Here is a 16,398-nt window from a genome sequence, read left to right on the forward strand (position 1 = left end):
AGCAGGAATACCTCCCTCCTCTCATACACTGAGTTTAATACTTGCTGTTCTATCTCCTTTTGGCTTCAGTCTTTACCCAACACAGACTGAAGCCCAGAATACTGCTATATGTAGTATAGCAGCATAGAGCTTTTTAATATTCCTGAAGTGCCAGGAACTGGCATGATTCTGAGAGTGTGCACGTGGTGGGTAGGCAGATCACTTCTACAGGATTGTAATACTGTAACAAGTCCTTATACCTAATCTGACATGTCATTGGTTAAAAACTAGAGAAATAGATTCATACTATTTATGCTAGGTAATATTCTTTCGAGCTAATTTGTTTTAAAACTTTGTGTTTATTTTTCTCCCCAGGCCTTTGGTTTATCTGGGTCTCAAAATATTTGCTCGCTTTGGAATCTGTGAATTCCTGAACTGTTCAGAATTGACTCTGAGGTCATGGTTACAAGTCATTGAAGCTAACTACCATTCCTCCAACTCCTACCATAATTCTACGCATTCAGCAGATGTACTACATGCCACTGCTTATTTCTTGTGTAAAGAAAGAGTAAAGGTGAGTCCACATTTGTAAGAAACACCACAAGTGGGAAGTAGAGATGCGATCAAAGAGAGATCTGTTGGACAAAAAGATGCCAAGAGCCTAATGTCTGCCTAGTGCCAGCCAGCTTAGTAACTCTGAGGTCAAAGAACTGGGCTGCTTTACATGACTTCTGGGATCTCTCTTATAGTATATGTGGAAGGATGGATACTAATATTTCAGGAATTAAGCAATTCTTGATGGGAGAACAAGAAGATCTCCTTTTGAAACAAAACTTTTGTGCATCATTAAACTTTCTCAGATAGGTGAGCTTATGACAGAAGTATTTTTGTGATGGTACCTGCCAAATACAGATTCAACATAATAAATCAGGAACTCTTAGGTAATTTTGCAGAAGACTCCCAGGACAATATAGGCCATAAAATAGGTTTTACTCCTTCCAAAGCTGTATCACCCACTGGACCTGAGGCTTAAAGAGACTGCTTTGGAGGAGAGTATTGAAAAAGATTACTTGTTGAAGTTCCTTGTATCATAACACCCACTATCATATTAGTGCCACTGACAACCAGAATAAATCAGAGCAACCTTTATTCTCACATGCCTAGAGGGCAGACTGGAGAAGGGGAATTATAACAGTGCTTGCATGTATGTGCAGTGGAGTGGCTGTACATATTTCAGAGTTGAATTTTTGGATAGGAACTCCTACCCTGCATCGGCCTGCCTAAGGATAGTGCTAGTGGTGGGCACCTGGCTGAGACATTTGTGACTGTAAACAAGCTTCTCACAGCTCATTAAAACTGTAGTAAGTCCCTTAACCAGGAGCTGCAGCTCATTAGTGTGCTCTCCAAAGGCTGACTTACAAGTATTATATGCCAAGTGGGAATAGAACTTCACTGGATATTTTCAGCCCCTGATTTGCTAGAGGTGTAGTTGGTCTTCCTGAGAATATCTATGAAAAACAGACAAGATCTGGACTCATTTCAATGCCAGAGAAGCATAACTACCTTCTCCTTTTCCAGAATGTTATTTCCATTCCTCTGTAGGCATAGGAAGAGAAAAAATATTGCAGCAGAAGAAGGAGCAGAATCAAAGTTCAAAATTCTCTCTTTTCAAAGTTACAACCCAGCAGCTTTTGTGTTGTCCAGAGTCCAACCTAACCTAAATACAGAAGGCCAGATTCTGCCACTCAAATTCATGCTGAGAGGATTTTTTTCAGTAAATTGAACTTGGATCTTGCCTGGGAAAATGTTCTGGCTCCCAAATTGAAGCAGTGTTCTTAGAATAATTTCCACTTCTGTGCCATAGGATTTAAGATGACCAAATTAGAACCCTTGACCTGAAGTTGGGGGTAGAGGTGTTGCAAATTCCTGTGAAGTTATGTCAGACTCAGGAAATAAGCATGAGATACAATACCATGTCCTGCAGGTTTAAGTATTCTCCAGTTTCTGGCCACTTTCCACCTGCACAGGTCCTTCTCAGCCAGACTGAGCACTCACTGGTCAGTATAGCCCTCTGACCTGTTCTAAAAATCTCTCTCTCCTAACTTCATACCACAAAAACAGAATCCCATGAACAGCAGCTGAAATAAAAAAGAAGATACCATATAGCAGTGTTTCAGTCAATGCTACCTATAAAGCTAGAGTAGAAATAATTCTTTGCCTTTTCTTGTCCACAAGACCCTCTTAACAGTCCTCAGTGAATAATATTGTAGCTCCATCACTGACGTGTCACTGCATTTATTTCAGGAGGTGTAGAATAGGGATTGTGTTTTCAACTACCAAGTCTAACCATTCTGAATGGTACAGTCAAAGTCAGTAGAGAATGTGGACCTTAAATTTAAAGTAATTGGAATGGAAATTATCTTCTCTGCTCCCAGATTAAACTGGGAACATTGCTACTCTTGTGTATCTTTGATTTCATTAAAATTTTGAACATAATTGTTTTGTATCTGTGATCCTTCACAAAAAGCCCAGCATAAATACAGCATAAAAGCTAGTTTCCAAATGTATACAATACATTTCTGAGATGCTTTGTTGTTTTTCTCCTTCATGCTATGACTACAATATTAAAACCTTAAAACTCAAATAAATAGCTTTGTCTTCCATTATAGAGGAGATACATTGATTATTACTTGATCTCTAGTTACAAGTAGACATAAGTCATGGAGTGCAGCATGCAAAGAGAATCAGAATCTGATACAGAAAGTATAGATCATTGTCATGCAATTTTTCCGTGAATGTAAACCATCAAGTATTCTTCACAGAATTCTTACTAGGTGTAGCCCCAGGACACTGTTATTATAGGACTAGATATATAGAAACATTCCTTACAGATTGTTAACCTAGCCAGCATGTAAGTCAAATGTGACTAGGACACACAAGGTTTCCAAAAGAAATGAAGGAAATAGAATATATTTTAGCAGTATTAGTGTTTTTTGCCAAGGCAAATACCATAACTCCAAGTGAACGTGGTTTCTGTGTTGTTAGAAAACACAAACTAATTTATTACTTTGCATTTGTTTGATTTGATGTGGCTTGTAAAAGGTGTGGCTAAGGCAAAATTCAAAAGGCACAAAATGGCAAAAAAACTCCTGCAGTATTCAATGAAGCTTACAGTGAATTTTCCACTGCTCTTGTGTAGAACATCTGACCCTTACTGATCTGTAGATTTCTGGCTTTTATTTCTCTGTGACTTGGCTTAATCTTATGGACAGAGTAGGGTTCCTAATGAGTCTGCCAGGAAAACTAAGTATCCTTCTGTTTTCAGCAAACTTTGGATCCGATTGATGAGGTTGCTGCACTCATTGCTGCCACAGTCCATGATGTGGATCACCCAGGAAGAACAAATTCATTCCTGTGCAATGCTGGCAGTGAGCTAGCAATTCTCTACAATGACACAGCAGTGCTGGAGAGCCATCATGCTGCCTTGGCTTTTCAGCTCACCACCCGGGATGACAAATGCAATATATTCAAAAACATGGAGAGGTAAGCTTCACACCCAAGGCCCTTGTCTGCCCAGTAACATCTGTCAGCTTTCTTCTGTGTACCATAAGAAAATGTAAACAGGCATCCTAGGTGAGGGCAGTGTCTTGTGGATAACTGTCTGTAGCCTTTGTGGAAGTTTGCTTCTAAAACAGTAGAATTCTTCTACCTGTCCTGCATAGATGTAGGAGTAATCCCATGGTTCCAATTCCTCCTGTGGATAAAAAGGCAGACCCTATCTTAAGGAACTTAGTGTAGCTCCTAATGTTAGCAAGTCTAGAAGAATAATTTTGTACCATTGGATGTAAAGGACAAGCTATGGCTGAATGAGTAGATGTTTCTTGGGCAGAACATGGATAGAAGTAGCCACAGAGCATCCGTCAAAAATGAAATGACTTGTTGCAACAGGAAGGATACTGAAGAACCTGTTCTTTTTCCAGCCCTAGAAAGGCATTTAGGGTGAGGATGTAACCATGGCCTTAGCTCTTTCAAGGTACAGCAGAAAAGTATTGCTGAAAACTTGGCTGGACTATGAGCCTCTACTATGAGTCTGTGCTAAAAGCCTTGGGAACATGCCAGTGTGGCATGTCCTGGCAGCCCTCCTGAGTAGCTGGTACCTCTGCTTCTCACCTGCTCTTCCATTGTTTCTCCTAGAGATCTAGTCATTCCTCCCACACACCAAAGGGTACTTCATCCAGCAGAGATGCAGCTGCCCAAGCCTTTATTACTGTTCTTTGTCCCCCCAGCACCTCTCTTCAATGGAAATGGTCTCTGTCATTTTTGTTAAGACTTGTTTTAGCAAGCAGCCTTTTGTGAACTAGCCAGTATTCTTAATTGTTTCCTTCTTTGAACAGGAATGAGTATCGAACCCTTCGCCAAGCCATTATTGACATGGTCTTAGCAACAGAAATGACAAAGCACTTTGAGCATGTCAACAAGTTTGTCAACAGCATTAATAAACCCTTGGCAGCACTAGAAGAAAATGGGGTAAGCAACACTTAAAATGACTAGGCAGAGACTGGGAAACCTTGGCAGCAGGAAATCCCCACATGGTATTCTAAGAAAGTTCAGAAATGTGGAGAGAGACTAGAAATCTGTCTTTCATCTCTGGGTTTGAATGTCCTTTTGCTTAGCATGGTTGTCACATATTTTGAGGATGAGTGGAACTCACTTGGATGCTATTAATATTGTCATGCTAGGAAGTTATACTTGGGATCAGAACCTTGGGTTGTACATTTTCCTGTTAAAATTGCATGGAGAGAGTGCTAGCAGCAAGTCCTGGCATTGTTGTTGGCCATTTTTGCAAAGAGGCCAAAATTTGCCTCAGAACAGCAGCTGAATTACTCCCTCACTGACAAGGGGAACTGCTGGTGGAGCAGCACAGGGGCAGGTATATTGACTGCCATATGGCATGTTCTCTGGAAATGAGGGCCCTCAGCCTTCAGCGCTGCCTGGCAGCATTCATGGGGTTTCTGTCTACTTTCTTCTTTAATCTTTAAAATAGATGATGGTGGCATTGTGTATCATATAGACATAATCAATAGCCATCTGGAACCCCATGGACACAATGAAATTGCCTGTTAAGAACTCATTCTGAAAAACCACACCAGTTTCAATAACAGCTTCAACCAGCAGTTTTGCTGCCAGTAAGAGCAGTGTATAATTTTGTTGGAATGGTTTTTGTGAAAAGAAGATTTTCAGAAATAGTTATAACAAAGTTTGCATTGGTGGCAACATCTTGCAGGAGCTGTAATGGTTTTCTGCATTTCCTTACCATGTTTTTTACAAAGCCACATTTATGACTGTTGTGTGAAACAGGGGTAAAGTCTTGTTATTATCTGAAGGTAGGAGAGGAGCAGCTCTTGTTCTTTCACCCATCAGAAGCAGATTGGAGCTTAATTGGAGGACAGAGTATTGTCTACAGGTTTATATGCTAGAATTAACTTTGTTCTTGGCACCCAGCAATGCTAATGAGAACTATATGAATGTGAAGTCAAAGAACCAGTAGGATACTGGTTTTACTGACTAAACTAAGGGAAAGGCTGTTAAATCTGTGGCTATGAATTATTTTTCCCAGACAACTTCATGATGCAGAATATGGCTTAAAGTCACAGACAGACTAATACTGTTTATTTTTGTGGGTGCTGTATTGGACCTTGTGTAATTATGAAGATTACTGCCCAGGGCATATCTACACTTTGTTACAACTGCCTATTCCCTGCTACCAGAACTTGGAGAAGACCAAAATTAGTTTATGCACACATTTGTCCTCAGATCATTCAGTAGCTGAGCCATAACAAAGGTTTAGCACAGTTGGTCTCCTATTAAAAATAAAGGAAGGATGGTGGTAAAAAGAGGCTTAAATTCTAAATTTAATGTCAAAGCTTACCAAGTGACAGAACCACCACCACCTTCTTTTCAGCCTATGTCTCCATTTATATGCATGTGTTATGATGAAGTCAGCCTTCAGTTGTATAATCAGATTCTGTTTTTCACAGACTGTGCTCTAACTTCAAAGCCCTTTCACTGCCCACTGTCATGTGCTGCTTTCAGTTCTCACCCACTGTTTGTGCTCCTTGGCTTCTCACTAGCTCTGTCTCTCTTCCTCCTCCATTTTCCAGCACTAGCTTCCTCCCTCAACAAGTGTCTTCTTTTTCAGCCTTCCTCCCCTCTTCCAGTTCTGTTTGCTTGCTAGTCTCCTCTCTCCTTCACAGTTCTCAAGACTTCTGTGCTACTCTATTCCTTTTCTTCACCTTTTTTTGCATTCAAATCAGGCAACAACCTCCTTTTCCCTGCTGCTGTTCTTCTGCAGGTTTTGTTTCCTGCAAGGGCAGGAGAGACTCTTAGCTGCAAACCTGCTGGATAGTGCCTGGTCCAGCACAGCCAAGAACGACAGTTGCAGGGAGAGTCCTGATCAGTCCCAGGCTTCATCAATCCCTATTGAGTCTGCACAAACCACAGCTTTTTTCTCTAAAATTTGTAACTTGTCCAACAGATTTTCACAGGGGTGGTGACTGGTTTACCCCAAAATCATCCCTCCAACTAAATTCCAGGTCCTCACGCATAAAGATGTGAGGGTATTGAAAAAGAGAAAAACAGCACTAATTTTTAACTTCAGCATGAAAAGCTTATTTCCCCCAAACTCATATCTAGAAGCCACGACAACATTTTTAGCTGCAATTTTTAGGGAGGAAAAAGATCTTTGCCTGAGGCAGACACCTGGTGGGGAAACTTAAACCAAACAATTTAAATTGGCAGTTAGGAACTGTGTTAAACAAAATCTTTTAATTGGAAGTGTCAGCCTGCAGCCTAGCCTGCAACCATAGTTGTAGATGATCACACTGTTTCATTTTATCCTTTTTTAAAAAACATGTAGAAGTACTAATTTATGATTGGGGAATTTTCCACAGAAATAGTTTTGCTTAGAACACTTACAAGAAATAACACACACTAACACATTTATTTGAATGCCTGGTGGACATTTTTTGTTTTGGGATAGTTTAATAAAAATGTAAGGCCAGTAAACTGGACGGTAAATTGTGAAGCTAAGCATTTCTCTGCTCAGTTCCTTCATTGTAACAAATTAAGACAAGAAGGAGGAGCAATTCTTGGTAGATTACAAACAAGTGAGCTAGCCAGGAAAGGCCAGGGCCCTTCGCTGCTTGTGCACAATAGTTTGCAGATGAAGGAGCTTCATGGCAGCTCCTTTTCATCCCAGTGTTACCATGCTGCATCCCTGCTCACCCTCAGTGTAGTCAGGCATGTAGTTTTGCTAAAGGACTTAATCTCAGTACTCCTGAGAAACGGCTTGTCTTTATAGCTCTTGAAAACCTGCAGGGATGCAGTTGGGCAGCCCCTCTGGGTGGGCGCAGCAACTCAGCATAGGAGGGGAAGAGACATGGAGGGGAACCCAGGAGCTGCTGCTGGGTGTGGTGCACCACCCCGCTGGGCTGGTGGGGTGCCTCACTCTCTTGGGCACCTGCTGAGGGCTGTGCACTGGCCAGGCTTAGTGCACAGAGCCCTTCCTTGCAGCCTCAAGAATTGGGGTGCAGCAGTTTTTTGAGCATCCATCCAAAGAGCCAAACTTCTCTTCTTGCCTGTTGTGGAGAGCTGAATAGCTATTGCTGCTGAAGAACAGGGCTTTGACCTGACCTACAGTCAAACAGTACAAACAAATACAGTGACATATAAAAATCAAACAAAAGTTGAATTGTGCCCTGGAGCCCTGAAGGTTGCAGGGAAATAATCTGCCCCACAGGGCATTTGTGATTCATGGCAAATTCTGCCCAAGAAAGACAAAGGCTATATAATTTTTACTGAAAACAAGAAGCAAAATATTTCCCTTCTTTTGGTTGTGAGTTTCTCCCTTCAGCAAGTTCCTATTAAAAAGCCTATAGTGTGTGAGTGGGTAAACCCAGTCATTTGCTGTGCTTGTTACTAGCAGAACAACACTGCCAGATCCTCTTTCAAGTCTGGTTGTATATCTGGTTGCAGCGGCAGCCTGTGTTTCCTGGCATGGTTTTCAGCCATGGTGGTGACTCAGTGTAGTGTTTGCAGGCTGAGCTGCCAACCCCGTGTTCCAAATGGGACAGTTCCACAGATTTTTTTTATTTATTATTTTTATACATATTTGTTCAAAGAGCCATGCTGAGAAGCTGCTCTGTTTGTTTCCTTTTTTCTTTTGTTTCATAAACTGAAAAAAATCCTTTCCAGCTCCAGCATCCTTTATCCTCCCATTTCCCTTCATGATGTCACCTAAGCCTATGACAGGAAGCCAACATCTGACATGCAGAGACACCTCTGCACTCTGAGCAGGATGCTGGGACTGAGCACAGTTAGCACATTTTATTCCCAAGACATCCGCATCCAGCAAGTAGAACTATGCCCTTGGTTTGAACAGATCACGGAAGCAAACATCCTTTCTTGATTCTTGGTGGTTTACCTACTAGGATATTCTCTACTGTCCTTAACTGAATTATCTCTAATAATTTTCCATGCTTAATTTTTATACAGTGCTCAGGTTTCTGGAGCTTCCATCACTTTACTTTAGCTTTCTCTTATGTAATTTTACCATGCATTTGGAGACATTTGCACTTCTCTCTTGTTTCCTCTGTGTTTTCCCTTCCACCTCTCTAAAAATGAGGGGAAGTAATTGCTTTAGGAGTCTTATTTCAGTAGGAACTGTGGAGCTTGTGTTTCTGAGACAGTATGCTACCAAATAAGAATTTTTTTATTATTGTCAATTTCTTCTGGAAAATTATGTCCTAATAAAACCTTGGAATGTTTCTGCTGCTTTGTATCTCCCTTTTCATACTGCAGGAACTGGTGACACATTATGATGATGATTATAATTATTATTATTATTACTGTTGCATCTTCACTGTTCTGATTATAGACCAAGACCTTGTTAGGTGTCAGACATACAGTATATATAATATATTCCTTGCTTCAAAGAGTTTCTATTCTGAGTAGACAGTGTAAATTTTTTTACCTACCCGTCCCTAGAGGGTCAAGTAATAATCTTGTACTTACAGGTATTTTTTTAAATATATTGTAATCCTGAAACTCTGTCCTTTGGAAACTGACTTCATCAGAGCTCCACAGAAAATAGCTTTTAATCTGGATCACTGGAGTCTTTTCTCATATTAACTGGATACTGGTTCCAAATATAGAGTATCATTGACGTGCTTAGATACGCAGCCTGGGAACCAAATATAAGCTGTGTGTGGGCTGAAAACTTTCCTAGACTTGGAGAGGAAAGATGAGGCTGTTTGGAAGCATGTTTCTAATATATGGCTTTAATACTGATGAACTCTCAGAAAGCAAAATTCCCAGTCAGGTCAGAGACTGATGGACTAACATGGCTCCAGTGGAAGGGAATGAGGAGCCTGCCTGGAAGGCAACGTGTGATCTGACTCTGCTAATAGCAGCAGTGCTGTCTGAATGATTGATGCTCATGCTGATGAGGTTTGCCTGCAGAGGATGGCCATGCATCTCGGGTCAGTCCTCCTTTTTAAACCAACTATTCCATTCTCAATGTGCAAGTCCATTAATCCTTGGATTTCAGCAGAGAATTACATTTTTCTGCTTACACAGTTCTCATCACTTTGTGTGTAGTGATGAATGGATCCTCTCCACACTTTTATGGAGGCGTATAAGGCATAGAGGGATTAGATTACTTGCCCAAAGATGCCCGAGAGATCTGTCACAAAGACAGTGACTGAATCCAGAAACTGGAGTTCAGTGCTAGTTCAGAGCTGTGGCTGACATTCATAATCCCCCTATAAATTTGGTTGGATATCAAATTTGGTAAGCAGTAGTAAGACTGATCCCTGAAGGATCTACTGAAAGTATTCCCAAGGCACAAAGCTTGTGAGTAAACACACAGATCTTGCTAATGGATTGCTTTTCATTCTTAAATATTACAGAATAATGGTGATGGAGATTCAATCAAAACTGTTCTCACATCTCCTGAAAACCGTATCCTTATCAAGCGCATGTTGATAAAGTGTGCTGACATTTCCAATCCATGCAGACCCATAGAGCAGTGCATAGAGTGGGCTGGACGCATCTCTGAGGAGTACTTTGCACAGGTAAGGTGTCTAAAACGGACTGCTGAAATTGCAGGTGGGCATCTCTTTAAAAGGGAAGGGAAGGGTGGGTGCACTGCCAGTGTCCCAGAACTCCTAAAGCTGCATTACGTAACGTGAAAAATAACTATTTTATTTTAAATGAGAGATATAACTCATGGGGATACAAGACAAGATGCCTTCAGAAAGACAAACACTGACAATTTCTGCAGTACAGTTCTTGAAAAATTTAACCTTTCAAGTTGTTCAGTTTGGAGCTGGGCTTTTTTGCATTTTGCCTGCAAATGCCTTCCCATCAGAAGAGGCACAGGAAGGGTGCCTTCTGTGCACACGTGCTCACTGTGCCTGAAGAATAAGATCTTCAGGTCCTGGTGTTAGCACAGGAACAGCACACACTCCAAGAAATGCTCTAAGACCTTAACAGACTGTGCTGAAGAAAGGGTTCACGAAGATGATGAAGAAGAGAGAGTAGAGTTATTTTTTACATACGATAAACCAAATATTGTAATTGGGAATTTGTATCTCAAGGAGGGGGGAAGAGGATAAAAGAATATACTTGGCCATCTCTGAGTTGTACAGGATCTTACTCTTCCATCAGAGACAGAGAGGCATCCCTCAGCTCTGAGGTAGTCATAACTGCCATTAATGTGTGAAGTTATTCAGAGTCAGCTTTGTGTGTAGATGCAGAAGGTAAATGTATCGCTTTGTGAGAAACACTGGAAGGCACTAGTTGTCTGCTGTTTGCTGAAACCTAGATGAGGTGCTTAAGATGAATCTGCTGCTGCTTCAGGTTTATTAAGGTTCCTGTGTTTATTCAGCAGTTGTATGCTCTAGTCAGTGCCAAAAAATCTGCTGCTAAAAGAAACCCGTTAGCAGAACGTGTCTTAGATGAATAATCACAAGAGTGTTTCTTGCAGACTGATGAAGAAAAGAGACAAGGTTTACCTGTTGTGATGCCAGTTTTTGACAGAAATACTTGCAGCATCCCCAAATCCCAAATATCATTCATCGATTACTTCATCACTGATATGTTTGATGCCTGGGATGGTAAGCAAAACTCCACTCTGTTTCCTGACAATAAGGCTTTTTTTGAACGTTTGAAACTATGGTGATATAAAATTGCTTTCTTATGGCTTCTAAAGAAAGTGGGAGAAAAGGGAAGATTTCTGCAGTTCAAGTAAGCTAAGCTTTATTATTGTTTGTAAGTATTTTGATACTGCTACCAGCCGTTCTTGTGGCTACTCCTTCATATACTAAATTCAAGCAATGTTTAGCATTCTTCATTTTAAGCTTGCTTCTCTGTAAATGGGGAACAGAACATACTCTCCTTGATAGCACTTGGGGCACAGTCATTTTGTCCATGTTAATATCAGTTATTCTTCAAGAGAAATTTCTGCAGTCTGGAAACTGCTTGAGGGAGCAGCTGTTTCCCTCCAAGTGCTGCCTCAGTGGTAAAAGTGGTCAGAAATGTGACTCTCCCAACTGCCGGAGCATGACATGTGACTGAGATTCGATGGAGTAGAATAATTATAGGCATAATAGCTATGCCCCTCATGGAAAACTGGGTCCCTTTGCTGGGACTTGCAATACCAGTGTTAAATAGACTTACAGAAGAGTTCACAGTGGCCTGAGTGATACCTGAGTGATGAGAGCTATAACAGCCAAAAACATTTCAAGTATCAGTATGACAGATTTAAGCTTTCCTACTTAGCACAGACATTTCAAGTGATATTTAAGCAGACAGAATCATGTGACTGTTTCAATTCTGCAAACTAAATTCACTCTGCCCTTTCTTCCCTAGCATTTGCAGACCTACCAAATTTGATGCAGCATCTGGATAACAACTTTAAATACTGGAAAGGACTAGATGAAAGAAAGCTGCGGAGCCTTCGACCACCACCAGAATAGCAATTAGACCATGGTGTGTAATTTACTAACCAGATGCATATTTATTCAAGCTCACTTTTATTCATGTGATTTCAGATTTGTTTTGGTCTCTTCAGTATTACAGTAAGGGTAGCCCATGCGCTTAGGGAATGTTCAAATTCAAGAGAACATGAGCTCAGCAGTTGACTTCCACAGACCACCGTGTGTGGACTCCAATGAAATAAGCCTATCAAGTGGAATTACACTGGATTGCTGCAGTACTTGTACTGAAGAGGGTTTATTAGTGAACATATTTTTGTGATATCTTCATACCAGTATGTGAAGCTGGAAGACCTTGAAGAATCCTCATAAAAAGGACATTCACTAGAAGATTTTGTTTAATTCTCAATCCTGCAAGTGAAAAAGAAATATCTATTAATAGAGACTCACAGCTTTTATGAGAAAGCAACATGCTTTTTATAAGCACTTAAGACAGTTACATAGAACAATCAGACATTTAAAATGCAACTCTCTATGAAGGAATTTTTGATCTATGAAAAATAGATGTACTCTATTTTTTCACATCACAGAAGGTGCAATCATTCACTTCTGAGCACTACTGAAAGTGAGTTCTCTTTAAGAAATTTAGTAGCAAATGTAAAAAATAACACAAGAATTTTTGAGGTTGATCGTTAGCATCTATGATTAAAATGATATGTTTTATTTATTTTGTTAGATGTTCAATATTTTCTATGAATTTATAAATACTTAAAAGCCAAAGCCAACTTTAGATGCATTACAAATTTACGATTCATACTCATTAATATACATTTAATTGATGTACAGACCTTTTATTTTCATAATGCAAATACAAAATACTATACAATAATACATTTTTATTGCACTGTAAGGATAGATGTGTATGTTTAAATATTGTCTGATTTATGTTAATTAAAATAAGTTTTATTGAAAAGGTCTCACTTGAGAATAGTAGAATAAACAAGAAGTGTATCCTGTCTGAGCACCAGAACTGCAGTAGTTCTCCCACAAACCAGTGATGACCACCTCATCTTCCCTTGGCTACAAAAACAATAATAGGTTGGAACTTTTTGTTTTCTCCCATGAAATTTTATTACTGAATTCCCTGTCAAAGTCTGCCTTATTTTATATAGTATTTCTACAAAGCATTCTGCAGCATATATGAAGAGGTAACACTAAACATCTGATGAATTTCAACATTTTATAGCCTATGTATTTTCCTCTGCCATGAAAGAAACAGAACATAAAACCACCAACAAAAACCTTTAACTCAAGATGTTTGTAAAGGCTGTGTACCTTCACAATTTGAATGAAACCTTCATAGCAAACACCAGAAAATAATAAAATGTATATTTTAAGAAGTGTTAAAGTCCTAGCCATTTCATTTGAAATGTATATTTACTTTGTAGTTTGCAAACTAAAGGATACATGAAATTCATTTAAAAATAACTAAGATGCTTGGTGTCTGGGGAAGGGAAGAGTTGAGTGGGTTGGACTGGCAAATGGGTGATGAAAGGTGGTATATGGCTGGCAAGCTCCTGTGTTTGTGACCTTGGCAAGCCCATCAAATCCTGTGTGTCCTTGGTCAAGTCTCTTCGCAGCTGAAAGTCGCTTATTCGACTGAAGGACTAGCAGAGTATCCCATCAGCCTTCCTGGCAGGCAGAAAGGGACTCCAAAAGCACTGAAATAATTGCTGACTGTTGTCAGTGCAGATGCAATTGGCTCTAGAGACTTTTTGAACAATTCCTGAAGAAGCACAAATAGAGAAGAAGTTCAGGGACTGCAGCAGTAGGAGCCTTAAAACAGGTAAGAAAGGAACAGGTGACCTGTTGTTGCCTGTTTCTGTGTTCCTCCATCTCCAAGCTGATGAGGCTCCTGGGCCATCACCAGTTGTAGCTCACTACTGTTTTGTGTTTGTGTCATGCCTTTTGCCAGTGCTGTCCTTATCTTGCTTGTGTGCTTTCTCTTCCTACATAGTATTTGGGTTATATGCTGTCAGGGCAGGGAGTTCCTGTCCCAGTTCCCTTTAGTTCATCAATGAGTGTACATTGCCTAACCCTGTGGGGCTCAGATCCTGCCCAGGAGTGCCCAGACCATACCACTGTCTCGTGACAATGGTAGGACAGAGGGCATGGGGTCCTTGTTGATCTTCCAGGCATTCTACAGTTGATGCTGAAGGAGCAGATATATTTTCCATTGAAAGCTGAAGAAGTCAAGTATCCTATTTTCAAAAGGAATGTACAAGGAGAGGGAGAATGGGCTGCCAGGCATGTTTTCTTGGCAACGTTAGGCTGTGTTTCTGCATCCATGCACTGATTGTAATCATCTGTAATTTGCCACCTGGCATTAATCTCTTCTATTGCATGCAAGCTCCTGTGCCTAGTTCAAGGAAAACCTGCTCTGGGTCCATCAGAGGGAAGCTGCATCACACCATCAGTATCTCCTCCACTTACCTGCTGCAAAAAGGGCAGGAGAGGAAAAGTACCAGCATATGGTTCCAAATAACGTCTGCAGGAAGGGGATAAAAATACTTTAGTAATAGTAACTGTAGTTAATATTCTGGGTTGTATTAATGAACAGTAAAAGTAGTTAATCTGCTCTAAAAATGCCTGGTGCATCATCACTGAAAAGATGTGATCAATATGATTAATGCCCTGAAATTATTATCCCTGCATTTTTAATGCCATTACTTGAAGTGTAGAGCTGTGCTTGCTAATCAGCCCTCTGTATCAGCCAGATTTATGTCCATATTGGTGTACAGTAATTTCAGTTAACATAAAACACTGATTTGGAGGCACGGAATGCAGCTCTGTTCATTTCATTGTCCATCTCAATGTCGCTGTTGCCAGGGTCAGATTATAATTAAATTCTGGAGCTGCCATTCCCGATCCTCACCTGAGATCTTTCCCACCAAGCTGCTCTCTACAAGCTGCAGCTCTTCAGCCTTCAGTGCAGCAGGAGGCTGTGCAGGATCAGAGAGGCTGGTTCCAGGCTGCTGCCTACAGCAGGAAGGGCCTTGCTGTGAAGCAGTAATAGCTCTAATGTGATACTCATCACTCCACTATTCAAATGTCTTTGGATCCTATTGCAAATTCTTCAGCCATTCCAGATCCCTTTCCTTTCTTCTCTAAGATTGCATAGCAATGTCACATGCCCTGTGCTCTGAACCTATTCCAGTTTAGTGTCTCTTACCATGCTTTTTGAACTGTCACTCAGTGATGGAGCTTTGCACAAAACAGCAAGCATGGCTTTACTGATGGTCCTTCACCATGGAAGGAATAAAGTGAAAGAGTATGATTGAAATTATTCCCCATTTCAAACAGGCTGGTAGTCTTGTACAGTCCCTACACTTTTCATTTGTTCTTGCTTTAATGTTAATACAGGAATAAATTGCAATGTAGACATTATGAAGGAGAGGTCCTTTATGCACCTCCAGGGTTTTAATCTTAAAGCTTTGAGTTTTAAAACTGAGTAAAGTTCAGCAATTCAGTATTAAAATGCCCATTCAGAGTGATTTGCTCTATCTTCCATGCTGCATATTTTCAATCAGATAATACTGCTGCTAAACCTGGGTAACACTTTATTTGCTTCCAGGTGAGTATAAACTTTTATGATCTGGTGAAAAAATGTTGGCTCCTCAGCAAATTACCCTAGATGAGTATCTTGATCCCTTCAAGGGATACATAAACAGTTCGGGGTAATGATTGCTTATTCTTACAAAAGGAGAAAGCAAACAGGTGTTGTGCACAGCTACCTTGTCACAGGTCTGAAGACAGCTTTCATATTATGATTTTCCCAATGGCTATATATAAATTAAAGACCATCTGAAATTGAATGAATGCTTTGGTTTTGTTGCAGGGCTTTTTGCTGCAGCTGTCTCTGCTGGTCTCAGTGGAGACATCATTGAGAAAATGTGTCATGAGCAGGAAGGAACTGAAGCAATGACAAAGCCATCCCTATATAAAAGAGAAGAAAGGATAATAAAATTAAATATCTGCTAATCTCTTACAGGATGCTCAGCAACAGCACAGAGAAACTGTTGTCAGTTGTGCCCTGCTATGAGACCAGAAGGGTTTGAGTCACGACTGTGCGAGGGGCACTTTGAAATGAAGTCTCAGAGCTCTTCCCAAACTTCAAAACAAATAATCTCTCTGGTGACATGTGATGTCATGCCTCCAAGGTACAGTGGTCCCAGGGGTGCTCATTAAACGATAGCAGGATAGATAGCATTTCATCCTGACATGATGTTTGAATGCAGAAAATGAGCTTTTAAATTACTGACATGTCCCTCTGCAGCCTGTACTGTACTGCTGGTTCAGAACAAAGGAGATGTCCAGGTGCTAAAGCTGTTTTTTGTTCTGCTGAAGCTATAGCTCTGTAGGG

At 40.5% G+C, this 16,398-nt stretch overlaps 1 protein-coding gene across 1 annotated transcript in view; it reads left to right on the top strand.

Annotated features, from left to right (window-relative positions):
• Nucleotides 1–12,181, top strand: part of PDE8A (phosphodiesterase 8A) — a 35,853-nt gene extending 23,672 nt beyond the window's left edge. Inside the window, exons 16-23 of the mRNA XM_009994472.1 lie at nt 355–553; nt 3,305–3,522; nt 4,374–4,506; nt 4,719–4,721; nt 9,948–10,112; nt 11,027–11,156; nt 11,911–12,030; nt 12,113–12,181. Coding sequence (XP_009992774.1) covers nt 355–553; nt 3,305–3,522; nt 4,374–4,506; nt 4,719–4,721; nt 9,948–10,112; nt 11,027–11,156; nt 11,911–12,017 — 955 coding nt within the window. The 3' untranslated portion in view covers nt 12,018–12,030; nt 12,113–12,181. The remainder of the gene's footprint in view (nt 1–354; nt 554–3,304; nt 3,523–4,373; nt 4,507–4,718; nt 4,722–9,947; nt 10,113–11,026; nt 11,157–11,910; nt 12,031–12,112) is intronic.
• Nucleotides 12,182–16,398: the final 4,217 nt, after the last annotated feature.

This window comes from Chaetura pelagica, unplaced genomic scaffold (genome assembly GCF_000747805.2).
Source record: "Chaetura pelagica isolate M959 unplaced genomic scaffold, ChaPel_1.0 scaffold222, whole genome shotgun sequence".
Lineage (NCBI taxonomy): Eukaryota > Metazoa > Chordata > Aves > Apodiformes > Apodidae > Chaetura > Chaetura pelagica.